Source organism: Phymastichus coffea, unplaced genomic scaffold, assembly GCF_024137745.1.
Source record: "Phymastichus coffea isolate CEN01 unplaced genomic scaffold, Cenicafe_Pcof_1.1 PCOF00131, whole genome shotgun sequence".
Taxonomy (NCBI): domain Eukaryota; kingdom Metazoa; phylum Arthropoda; class Insecta; order Hymenoptera; family Eulophidae; genus Phymastichus; species Phymastichus coffea.
The window spans coordinates 234,200-245,493 of record NW_026706942.1 but is presented as its reverse complement, the minus strand read 5'-3'; the positions used below and the strand labels follow the sequence as shown (position 1 = coordinate 245,493).

Sequence of the window (11,294 nt, the reverse complement as noted above, 5' to 3'; positions counted from 1 at the left end):
CTTGATAACATATGCAGTTACTCAAAAAAAATGTGCAGGTGCAATAAAATCAGTCTTAGATTTGTTCAAAGATGTTCAAGTTTTTGAACATCATAAGACATCGATCAGCGCTTTGGTTAACATTACTACATTTACATTTTAGAGACCCTTCTCGAGTTCAACCACTTTTCCTTATTTTATAATTCTCTCGTTTGACAAGTTCGGTCCTGTCAAACACGTGTTTATCGCGAGATGCGCTCCGACATACACACTTTCTCTTTCTCGAAATTATACAACTAGCGCCTCTACAACTACCTACAAACAACCGTAGCGTAGCGTAGTGGCGTGAGGCGTCCATCGACGCATCGTTCCGTTGGTCGTTCAGTTCAGCTCTGGCGTTGTACACGGATATACGACATTTGATCTGATTGTACATTAAGGATTAAGGAACGCCATATCTTATCAAGTCAGTACACGTGGTTTCCCATAACTTCAATTAAAATGATATTGACAGTTTCTAAAAAATTCATAACCGGTTTTATTAATCATCTTTGAGACACTGTCCGATTATTATTTATAAGTGAGTAAATTGTATCAATAGGTTATGACGTAAATATAAAATTTATTTTGCCGTTGAAAGAATGCGTATGTCACTCAATTTTCGACTCGATCTATACACGTAAGTTAACCTTTGAGGAATTTGTCTCAATGTAAACAAAAAAGGTTAACATTCTATTGTTATGTCTTACTAAGATAAAATATTATACGCAAACTTATATCTTTTCTTTTTCTCTTTCACATATAAATTCGTAAGTGTAAAGTGTAATAAAGATATAAACTTTCTAATAGAGAAAAAACTAAATTAATCTTGAATTTAGAAACCATTTTGTATATGTATTACACACCGTATCACTTTTCTTTTTTCGAAGAATGTATATGCTTTGAGAATTCTTGGAAATGAATAGAAACGTTTTATGTACTTTATACATAAAAACCTAAATCAGTCACTTTTTTCTTCACTCTGTGGGTGAGTACTCGATCTACGAACGCGCTTGAAAAAACGCGTGTTTCAAATATCTCTTAACACGATACACGGACGCGAGAAAATGATTTCACCCCCACGTGGCCTTTTCATCTTCACTTTACTCAAGCGCAAAAGTCCACTTGAATCATTTTCTCACACCAATATCGAAATGTACTATTTCTTCATTGAATTAATTAAACATTTTCGTCAATTCTTTATATATCATTTATATAAATGATTCAATAAGAAAGTCAAATAATTACCAAAAACTTTAGTATATATTCAGTATTCATTAAATTAATGTTGTATGATTAAGGATATCCATGTATTTTTAGAATGGAAGAAAATTGGGATAATGATAGTGGTTGGAATCGACCAAAATCTGTTGGACAAAATGGAAGTGATTCCAATGTAGGTTTCAATAATAATTGTTATAAACCTAGTTCCGGACAACGCAACCATCAAACTAGGAATAACCATGGTTTCAATCAAAGTCGTGGATTTCAACAAGATCGTAGATACAATCAAAACCATGGATTCACGCAAGATTGGGGTTCTAATCAGAACCGTAATGATAGGAGAAATCAAAATTCTAGACACTTGCCTAATTCTAGAGAAGAAAAGTGTACGGTTTTTATAGAAACCAGTAAATTAGGTAAATTAATTGGTAGAGGAGGTAGTCAAATTCGAGAGTTACAAGACCAAAGCAGTGCAAGAATAAATGTAAGTGAACTTCAATTTGATTTTCTTACTTTGTTTCTATAGATGTTTTATATTATTTTATCTTATTTTATCTTATTTTATCTTAATGTTAACTTTGATAGATTGAGAAAGACTGTGTAAATGGTGATAGTACTCTTGTTATTATAACTGGTCCTATAAATGCACAAAATAAAGCTAAGGCCTTAATAGATGCTTTATTAGCTGATTTACCAACTGAGCATAATTCATCAACAAATTTATCAGATAGAACTGAAAGCTTAGAGAAGCGTGAAGGCAATTCCTCTGAGGAAGACAAGGAAATAAATTGGACACAAGCTGCTTTAGAATATGTATGTAACTATTATGAAATTGTTAAATATTAATTTTTTGATAAATTAAATTATAAATCTAATACAAAACGTTGTTTTGCTTTTAGGAACAAGCTCAACAAGAGAAGTGGGCACAATATGGGCCAATAAAAAAAGATTTTTATAAAGAAGATCCTAAAATAGCAAATTTATCAGAAGAAGAAGTAGAGCAAATTCGGAAAGAAAATAATCAAATCAAAGTTCAGCACACCTTTGACGTAAAAGATTCAAAAACTCCTAATGATTTTAAAATTCCAAATCCAATAGAAACATTTGAGCAAGTTTTCAGAGTAAGTAGATGTAATGTTTTTTTCTGAATTAATGATCGTTATTATTATATTAATGTTGTGATTTACATAACTTTTCTTACTAATATTTATATAATTATAGCCTTATCCAGATATACTAATGGAAATAGCAAAGCAAGGATTTCAAAAACCTAGCCCTATACAATGTCAAGCGTGGCCAATTTTACTTTCTGGTAAAGATATGATAGGCATAGCACAAACTGGAACAGGTATAGTGCAATTTAGGTACATCATTGACTATTAGTTGGAAAAATTACATTTGATATTTTTTTATAGGAAAAACACTTGCTTTCCTGCTACCAGCTCTTATTCACATTGACAATCAAGAGATTCCACGAGATAAAAGATCTGGTCCATCAGTTTTAGTAATGGCTCCCACACGAGAGTTAGCTTTACAAATTGAAAAAGAAGTAAATAAATACGATTATCATGGAATAAAGGCGTAAGTATATGAATATGAATTTATGCAAATAATTAATGCTATACATCCAAAGTTGATTTGATTTTATCATTTAAATTAATTTTAGTGTCTGTGTGTATGGGGGTGGCAATCGTAAGGAACAAATGAACATTGTCTCTAAAGGAGTAGAGATTGTCATTGCTACACCAGGACGCTTGAATGATCTTGTTCAGACAGGAGTTTTAGATGTTAAGTGCGTTTCATATTTAGTTTTGGATGAAGCAGATCGAATGCTTGATATGGGTTTTGAACCACAAATTCGGAAAACACTTTTGGATGTTAGGCCTGACAGACAATCAGTGATGACTAGGTTTTTACATAAAATAATTTTACTAATTTACGATTTTTTAAGTTCTTATTAAAATTGAATAATTATTTCCAGTGCAACCTGGCCAGCTGGAGTTCGACGACTAGCACAGACATACATGCAAAATCCTGTGACAGTGTGTGTTGGATCTTTGGATCTCAAAGCTACACATAGTGTAACTCAAATAATTCATATAGTTACAGAAGAAGAGAAAACAGATATGGTTATTATCATATAATGCTTATATTTATAAACTTGAACAATGTAATTTTATTTATGATCTAAAAGTTTATTCAAAATATTTATTTTCTGTTTTATCAGCTTCTTGATTTTTTACACAATATGGGGCCAGATGATAAAGTTATTGTATTTTTTGCAAAAAAAACTACGGTTGATGATGTGGGTAGTAATTTAGCTTTACGTGGAGTTATAAATCAAAGCATTCATGGAGGTCGAGAACAATCAGATAGAGAACAAGCTTTAGAGGATATTAAATCCGGACAAGTACGCATACTTCTGGCAACAGATGTTGCTAGTCGAGGCCTAGACATAGAAGATATAACGTAATATTCTCATTTTTTAATTATTTGTTAAAATTATTCCTCCAACTCATTAAAGAAAAAATATTTCTTAATGTTTTCTAGGCATGTGTTTAATTACGATTTTCCTAAAGACATTGGAGAATATGTACATCGTGTTGGAAGGACGGGGAGAGCAGGACGAACAGGTGAAAGTATAAGCCTCGTGACTCGTAAAGACTGGGGTGTTGCTGAAGACCTTATAAAAATTTTGGAAGAAGCTGAACAGGTATTTTATAATTTTTATTCGCTATACTTACCAAAATACTTTATTTAAATATATATATTTTTAAATGTCATTTAACCATTTTTATTACAGGAAATTCCTGATGAACTTTGCGAGATGTCTAAGCGGTTTAATAACATGCTAAAACAAAAATCTGAAGAAAGAGACAATGATCATAGGGATGGAAGAAGGCAAGGAGGTAGAAGAGACAGTGGCAGAGATCGTTATGGGGGTGGTGGTGGAAGGAGATGGTAATGATATATTGGTGTGTCACTATTATTATTTAATATGTATTTGCATTCATTTCATTTTTATTTTCAATCTATCAATGCGTTTTCAATTGTTATATCATTTCAAAATATTCATAAAAAATAATTCATATTTTTATCCTGATGATTAGAACAAATTTGTTTAGAATTTTTATTTAGAGTACAATATAACTCAATATTCTTATCAAACTTAAAGTTTTTTGTTTTTTCATTCCAAAAATATATGAACTGTTTTTTTTTATTGCAATTGCTAATAAATTCCATTATCATGTTAGCAAAACTGTGATAAAATAAAAAATATGAGTGTATGTTTGATTATAATTTTCTTCTCAGTTTAATTTTTTTTTTCATATATTATATTTTACCTAAAACTAAACAATCTAACATACACTCAACATAAATATTTTAGACTATAAGTAAAATAAGTTAAATTATATTTACATAAAAAAAAAGAATAGTTATGTAATAAATATAGAAAATAATAAAATGTATGGAACAATTACAACAATCATTTATTGTCACTGCCAAGATTTACAAAACGTTAAATATTTTCAATCACTCTAAATAAATACGAAAAAAGAACTAGGTATTATTCTGAACTTAAGTATTTAAGAATCAGTTGCTATATAAAATGAAAATCAATTAATTACAATTGAAATTTAAGTTGCATTGTAAAATAGTAAAACAAGTTTCTGTGCTTTATATTTGTCTATAATTGATTTAAAATTTACTAAAGTTATTGATACAAAATCAATCAATGAGATCTTGAAAATAATAATTTGCATCATAATTTGACAACTACAAAAATATATTTTAATAATATTAATATACTTTAAAATTACGAGTTTTTGTATACTTTTCTGCAAATGATTTCCCTGATGGCGTCGGTGCAGAAAAAGCAATGTCATCTATAGACATTATATAACCATAGTAATAATTTACCCTACAAAATTTAATTCTAGATTCAGTTTGTGAAATATAGAAAGTATGCCAAATTTTATTAAAAAAAATTTTAATTACCTCAGCATGTCAACAAGTTTAGTAGCTATTCCTTGTCGACGATGACTCATTGCTGTCCAAACAACATTTACACCACACTTTACTGGAGTAGTTTCTGAAGTGCAACAATTTAACTCAACCAGTTCTGGTATCATCTTAAATGCACTTTTAATATATTCTGCAACTAAAACACCTAAAATAATTTTATCTCTTACATACAAATAAACCTAAAAAATGTAAAAAAGTATTTTATTTAAGTTAAACTGATTACAAACTTTGATATTCTTGAAAGTAACAAAGAAATACCTTTTTATCTCTATAAAATGATAACTTCATGTCTGATAGTCCTAAGTCTCGATCAACAATTTCCAAAATTTCTGTTACTTTCTTCCAATACAAATTGGAATCTTTAGGTTCTACTAAAATAATTCGACTGGAAGTATAGAAATCTGTAAAAACTACTCTTTCATTTTTCCAACCCTTAAAAAAGATATTTATTTTTACTTTTATGAAATAGTAATATATAATAATGTTGTCATTGACAAACCTGAAATTTCAGAGTTTTGAAACTATTGTGGTAGTTCAAGTGAGCGTTTTCATCATCAGGATCACCAATTTGATATACAATATTGCATTCGGTACATTGTGTAGCACCAAAATTTTTTTGACCAGCATCAATTTGATATTGGTTTTCAGAATTGCTACATTTCATAGATAATTGCCAATTAGTTGATCGCTTGCGTTTTTTGTTATTGTATTCACTAAAAAATGAATATTCATGAGAAAATAGTGGAAGTAAAAATATTTGTATGTATGTATATATATATATATATATATATATACTCATTAAAACTTGATGAATATCCTTTGGAAAATAATGGGTAATACTTTTGAACTGATATTTCATTGCTCGATGTACTGGTAATATTTAAAGGATAAGAAATATCATCAATATTCATGGTAGAAGCCATATTACTAAGCTCACTACCTGGAGACATAGTAAGGTCTTTCAATCTTATATTTGAATTATTAGGAGACGCTTTTTTTGTTATAAATTCAGTTGCAGTAGTATCATATTCATCATCATCTGCCCAATCATCTTCTAAAATTTTCAAAATATTATCAACTTTATCTGGCTCTAAAGATTCTTGCATTGAAGGCTCTTCTATTAATAAATCTGAAGCATCAAATTTTGGTCCATCCAATCTAAGTTTTTTATTAATATGTTCGACTTCCTCTTGATTCATAAAACTTCGAGATTTCATTATATTATTTGTAGCAATATTTGATTTATTTTCGAATTTCGATTTGAAAAATTTTTTGTTAGACTTGTCATCTAAACATTTTTTTTCATTTGTGTCATTTTGATTTCTAATTTTAGGATTCCAATTTTCTTTTACGTTATTTTTGTTATTAGAAAAATTGGAGTTATCAATTTGCTTTTGAGTGTCAAGTAAGTCAGTTTGTATTGATTGACGTTTGAGTTTTGGTTTTCTAATGCCATGGTGCACACCACAATTAATTTCACCTTTTCTGTGTCTTTTTATTGATTTTTTCTGTGTAAAATGATGAGAAGATAAACTTTTTTTCCTTTTAAGGTCAATCTGTGAATCTTTCCATCCTACTGTAATAGATTTATTAGATTTGTCATTAGATCCATAAAAAGATTTTGTATTCAAAGTAAATTCTTTATCTTGCTTAGAAATATTTTTATTTTCTTGAAATAATGCTGCTCTGGCTCTAGGTATTAATGGCAATTCTTCAGTCTTTTTTACTTTAGCAGTAGTCAAGATTAGTGAATCTTCTAAATGTCTCATAAAATTTAATTTTTTAGTTTCCGGAGAAATGCACTTATTTGGTTCTAAAGAGCTCAAAGACTTCCTTCTATGTATTCTGGGAATTGGAATATTTTTATAAACTGATCCTAAGGGTGTAATTTGATTAGATTCTATGTGGTCTTCTTTTTGAGGTGTTTCAGCAACATATGATAATTGATCATCAAAGTCTGATTCTTTCCCAGGTGTTTCTGGAACTATTTCTTCAGACATAATAGTATTTGTTGAATTAGAACTTGTTATTGTACTTTTTGCTTGAATATCTTGACTGGAATGAGATGATTTTGATTTTGGTGAAAGCAATAATATCCTTCTAGGAGAAGATCTGGCTGATTTTGTTACCCTTTTAAGAAAACTAAAAGGAGATAAACGCTCTTTTGAGGTACTATTTGTTGAAGTTGGTATCATACAATCCCAATTAGAAAGTGGTATTGTTGGTGATTTTTCAGGTGTAGCTAGAGGAGATATAAATTGTCTTCCAGGTGAACTATCACAACTGCTATGATCAGTTAGAGCCAAAGGAGACATTGGTCCTAAATCAGATTCTGCATCTGAAATATTTTCTGTTATATTTCTCACTTCTTTTTTTTCGTTAAATAAACTCCTCTTACTGGAGTTGCTAGATGGTACAAAAAGGCGTTTCTGAGCTCTACTTGGAGTAGTAAGACATTCATTGTGCATTGCTTCTTGGTTAGTTGCTAATAACATTGATTGCTCCATTAAAAATCCTACAGCATAGAATTTAACACTTATTTACAATGATTATTAACTAGAAATTTGCAAGAGTTCACGTTAAAGTGACAGTTTATAAATTGTAGAAAAGCAAATAACCTAGATAGCTACATTATTTGAAAGCTTTAAAATAAAAAAATCAAGGAATATTTATAATTAAAATTCAAAGCAATAACTCACGTAAAAACTTAGTAACTACGATATTCCTTATGAAATTTTCATGTAATTACAGAGCTTATATTATTCAACAGTGACAATAATGTGCTTACACATGTACGGTTACGTAGCTTGAAACTTTTAAGTCTGCACATCTGTATAAACTGTAAACAACTTTTTCGCGCTCTTCAGGCTATATACATGCATGCCATCTATGCTTTCATTCAAAGTGTACACGTACTAAGAGAACTTTTCCCTCCAATTTTAAGGACGTGTTCGAGACATTACGTCTTTAAACTAAAAGGCAGTGATAAATAAGTAAATTAATGAAAATTTTTATCGTAACTATTGCTTATTAAACAATCAGTTCAACGATATGTAGTAAAATCGTTCAATGTTGCATCAACTACATATCTAGTAATAAAGCCAAGTATACTATAGTTATATAAAACGAAAACTAAATATTTTACATTAAAAAATAATGAAATAGAAAATTTAACATTTACTATAATCTGCAAATTTACAGCATCATCAATTCTTCTAATACAATTTATGTAAAGTTAAAATTCAATAATTACAAATCAAATGCTTGAGAAAATTGCTAAAAATTTTATTTGATTGAATTAAAAGGCACAGTTATTTAATTTGCTGTGACAATATTTAAAAAATATTCAAATTTCAAAACTTCCATTATTATCCTCAGAGTTCATTACAATACAAATATCATTCTAATGATTAATTGTATTTCAACCATTATATATTATAGCAGTTAAAGTAAAATCTAATTGAGTGTAAATAATCAACCAATTTTGTTAATTTATAAAATATGAAAGTGTATTATGGATATCATTGAAAATGCTTTAAGATGTTGGAAGAACTTGTATGCTACTTTATTAAAAAAACAATTTTTCACAGTTGTGCTTAAAATAAATTCATAAATTAAACAAATTTATATAATTGTAAAAATGGAATATGTTTGATATAGAATTATTTGATTTTGTCTGCCAAAGAACAGCTTAATCCAGTATTATCTGGTTCAACATTAAGCTCTTTTACTGTACTGTCTTCCACAATCATAGAATATCTTTTGCTACGTTTACCACCTAGTACAGCCAAATCAACCAAAAGGCCTAATGCATCTGTGAATACTCCAGCAGGATCAGCCAACATACGAACCTTAAATTGAAAGATTTTTACTTTTATTATATAATTTAAATAAATAATAAAACAATACCATGATTAGCTATTACTTTCCCTTGGGCATTTTGATTCTTTCCCCATGCTGCCATGACAAAGGGGTCATTAACTCCAATGCAACAAATTTCATTATATCCCTTAGATTTTAATTCATCTGCTCTTTCTATATAACCTGGTAAATGTGTCTAAAACAAGATATTTTATTAATTGTGGATACAGATTATAATTATAGTTTTATTCACAAAGGAATATTTATATAAAAATAGTACACTAACTTTGGAACATCCTGGAGTAAAAGCACCTGGTACAGCAAAAACAATTATCTTTTTTCCAGCAGATAGTTGATTAAGATTAATTTTATTGGCAGGAGTATCTTCATACAAGTCCACTGCAGGTAGTTTACTTCCAACCTATGGCAGTAATTAGCATTTACTTTTTAATCTTTCTTTCAAAAAAATCAATGTGCGAGTTTTTTTTTTTTTGAAGAAAAATACATCTTTATTTTCTAATCATATCAACTTTATAATGGAAAATGTAACAGAATGTACATTTTCTTGAATTTTATAACTTTACAAATTGTAAAGATCTTATAAAACCACTCTACTATATATTTATTAACATAATTAAAAATTATTTTTATCGTTGTAATTGTTAATTACAAACAGTAGAAAAAGATACTTACTGCGATCACCATGTTCCGTAAAGCAACGTGAAAGTTTTTTGCTGAACAAGTGAGAACTATGCGACTAAATGATAAAATATTACGACTCAATGGGCTCATTTGATCTGCCTACTTTTACTATACGTAATTGAGTAGCCGGTATTCAACGACGATCAAAATCAACAACCTTAATCAATCGTTTAGCGAACTTTACTTTATTTCGTAGCAGTTTTTTTCAAACCTTTTCTACTACACTGATTTGAAACTTTACAGCTGACTATACATATATATGCGTTGCAATAATATATCCATATAAAATTGGCGTTACGCAACATCTACTAAAAATTACATAAAAATATTTTTCATTCAAGGCTAGAGCTTTTGGTTACTCAAAAGTAACGCACACACACATTCATGTGTGTGTGTGCGTGTGTAAAAAAACTTTATAAGCACGTACATAAAAATATTGACGCAATGCTTACTTGTGCAAGCCTTTGCCTTAGAGATAAACGAACTCAGCGGGAAATGAATAATAGAATTGGAAAAATTATAGAGAAACTGCACGTGATTGGCAAAGATAACAGAACTCATTAATAATTTCGCGCAATTAACTATTCGTTAATAAAAAAATTCTAAAAATTGAACACTCCTAGATCAATAGAAATTGAATTTGCGTAGCGTTTTTCATCGGTTTTTATAGAAATGAATGTGTTAAATCGTTAGCAAAAATTACGCACAATTTTCCTATCCAATCAAAATATCATTATAACTATCCGTTATAAAGAAATGAATATTTAAGATAACGAGTAGACACAAGAAAAACTACCCTTTGAAAAGGGCTATGTAGCTGTAGCTGTTATATATTTGAGATATAGATGTATTGGTATTTGTATGTGTGTATACGAGGAGTGTCGTGTAAGGCCCTCGCCACATATGCGCATACGCGCGCGTACGAGGGCGTACAAACGCGTACAAATCGCTAAAAATTTTGATAGTGCCAACAACAGAAAGTTACTATTATTCTATTATTATTTATTATAGTTATTATTAACTTTCTGTTGTTGGCACTATCAAAATTTTTAGCGATTTGTACGCGTTTGTACGCCCTCGCACGCGCGCGTATGCGTATATGTGGCGAGGGCCTTAAAGATTGGTCGTAGTGTGATCAGGTAGCCAGGCTCACACTCAAGAGAGGTTGGAAAGGTAGAAAGCGTTTCGTCCCGATGCTACCGACTGGACTCATCATTGAGGCTCGACGGCCGGTAACATCTGCCTCATCTCTTGCCACTCGGTTATCTGGGGCTATTACAATAATAATAGATCTATATTACCGACTGATCTTTCAGATTCATGTATCGCTATAGTGAAAAATAATATTTATTCTTTAACTGATAGTTATAATAATATTTTGATTGAATAGAACAAATTTTCACTAATGATTAAGCAGGTTTATGTATGTAGAAATAGTATTTAAACGCCATACAGATACAATT

At 29.7% G+C, this 11,294-nt stretch overlaps 3 protein-coding genes across 9 annotated transcripts; 1 reads left to right on the top strand and 2 right to left on the bottom strand.

The window, feature by feature from the left end:
• The first annotated feature begins 338 nt into the window (after positions 1–338).
• Positions 339–4,592, top strand: LOC131671634 (probable ATP-dependent RNA helicase DDX43). 3 transcript variants are annotated; one of them, XM_058948216.1, is made up of 11 exons: positions 339–445; positions 1,339–1,726; positions 1,828–2,055; positions 2,142–2,363; positions 2,464–2,590; positions 2,658–2,823; positions 2,909–3,151; positions 3,224–3,371; positions 3,470–3,711; positions 3,793–3,955; positions 4,046–4,592. In XM_058948216.1, the coding sequence occupies exons 2-11, from the start codon at positions 1,340–1,342 to the stop codon at positions 4,205–4,207; spliced, it is 2,088 nt and encodes a 695-aa protein (XP_058804199.1). In that variant the 5' UTR covers positions 339–445; position 1,339; the 3' UTR covers positions 4,208–4,592. The 3 variants fall into 3 exon arrangements, with proteins under 3 accessions (XP_058804199.1, XP_058804198.1, XP_058804197.1); XM_058948215.1 differs by having other exon boundaries at positions 365–559; XM_058948214.1 differs by lacking the exon at positions 339–445 and adding an exon at positions 926–1,006.
• A 160-nt stretch (positions 4,593–4,752) lies between these two features.
• LOC131671637 (N-acetyltransferase ESCO2-like) lies at positions 4,753–8,093 on the bottom strand. 4 transcript variants are annotated; one of them, XM_058948222.1, is made up of 7 exons: positions 7,968–8,093; positions 7,667–7,783; positions 6,064–7,606; positions 5,768–5,981; positions 5,527–5,700; positions 5,242–5,447; positions 4,753–5,164 (listed from the first exon to the last, which is right to left on the bottom strand). In XM_058948222.1, exons 2-7 carry the CDS (start codon positions 7,773–7,775, stop codon positions 5,044–5,046), a joined length of 2,367 nt encoding a protein of 788 aa, XP_058804205.1. In that variant the 5' UTR covers positions 7,776–7,783; positions 7,968–8,093; the 3' UTR covers positions 4,753–5,043. The 4 variants fall into 4 exon arrangements, with proteins under 4 accessions (XP_058804205.1, XP_058804204.1, XP_058804203.1 ...); XM_058948221.1 differs by having other exon boundaries at positions 5,242–5,413; positions 5,496–5,700; positions 6,064–7,783; XM_058948220.1 differs by having other exon boundaries at positions 6,064–7,783.
• A 706-nt stretch (positions 8,094–8,799) lies between these two features.
• LOC131671636 (peroxiredoxin-5, mitochondrial) lies at positions 8,800–10,608 on the bottom strand. Of its 2 annotated transcripts, XM_058948219.1 has the most exons (5): positions 10,259–10,608; positions 9,823–10,139; positions 9,416–9,550; positions 9,194–9,325; positions 8,800–9,119 (listed from the first exon to the last, which is right to left on the bottom strand). In XM_058948219.1, the coding sequence occupies exons 2-5, from the start codon at positions 9,919–9,921 to the stop codon at positions 8,931–8,933; spliced, it is 555 nt and encodes a 184-aa protein (XP_058804202.1). In that variant the 5' UTR covers positions 9,922–10,139; positions 10,259–10,608; the 3' UTR covers positions 8,800–8,930. The 2 variants fall into 2 exon arrangements, with proteins under 2 accessions (XP_058804202.1, XP_058804201.1); XM_058948218.1 differs by having other exon boundaries at positions 9,823–10,608.
• Positions 10,609–11,294: the final 686 nt, after the last annotated feature.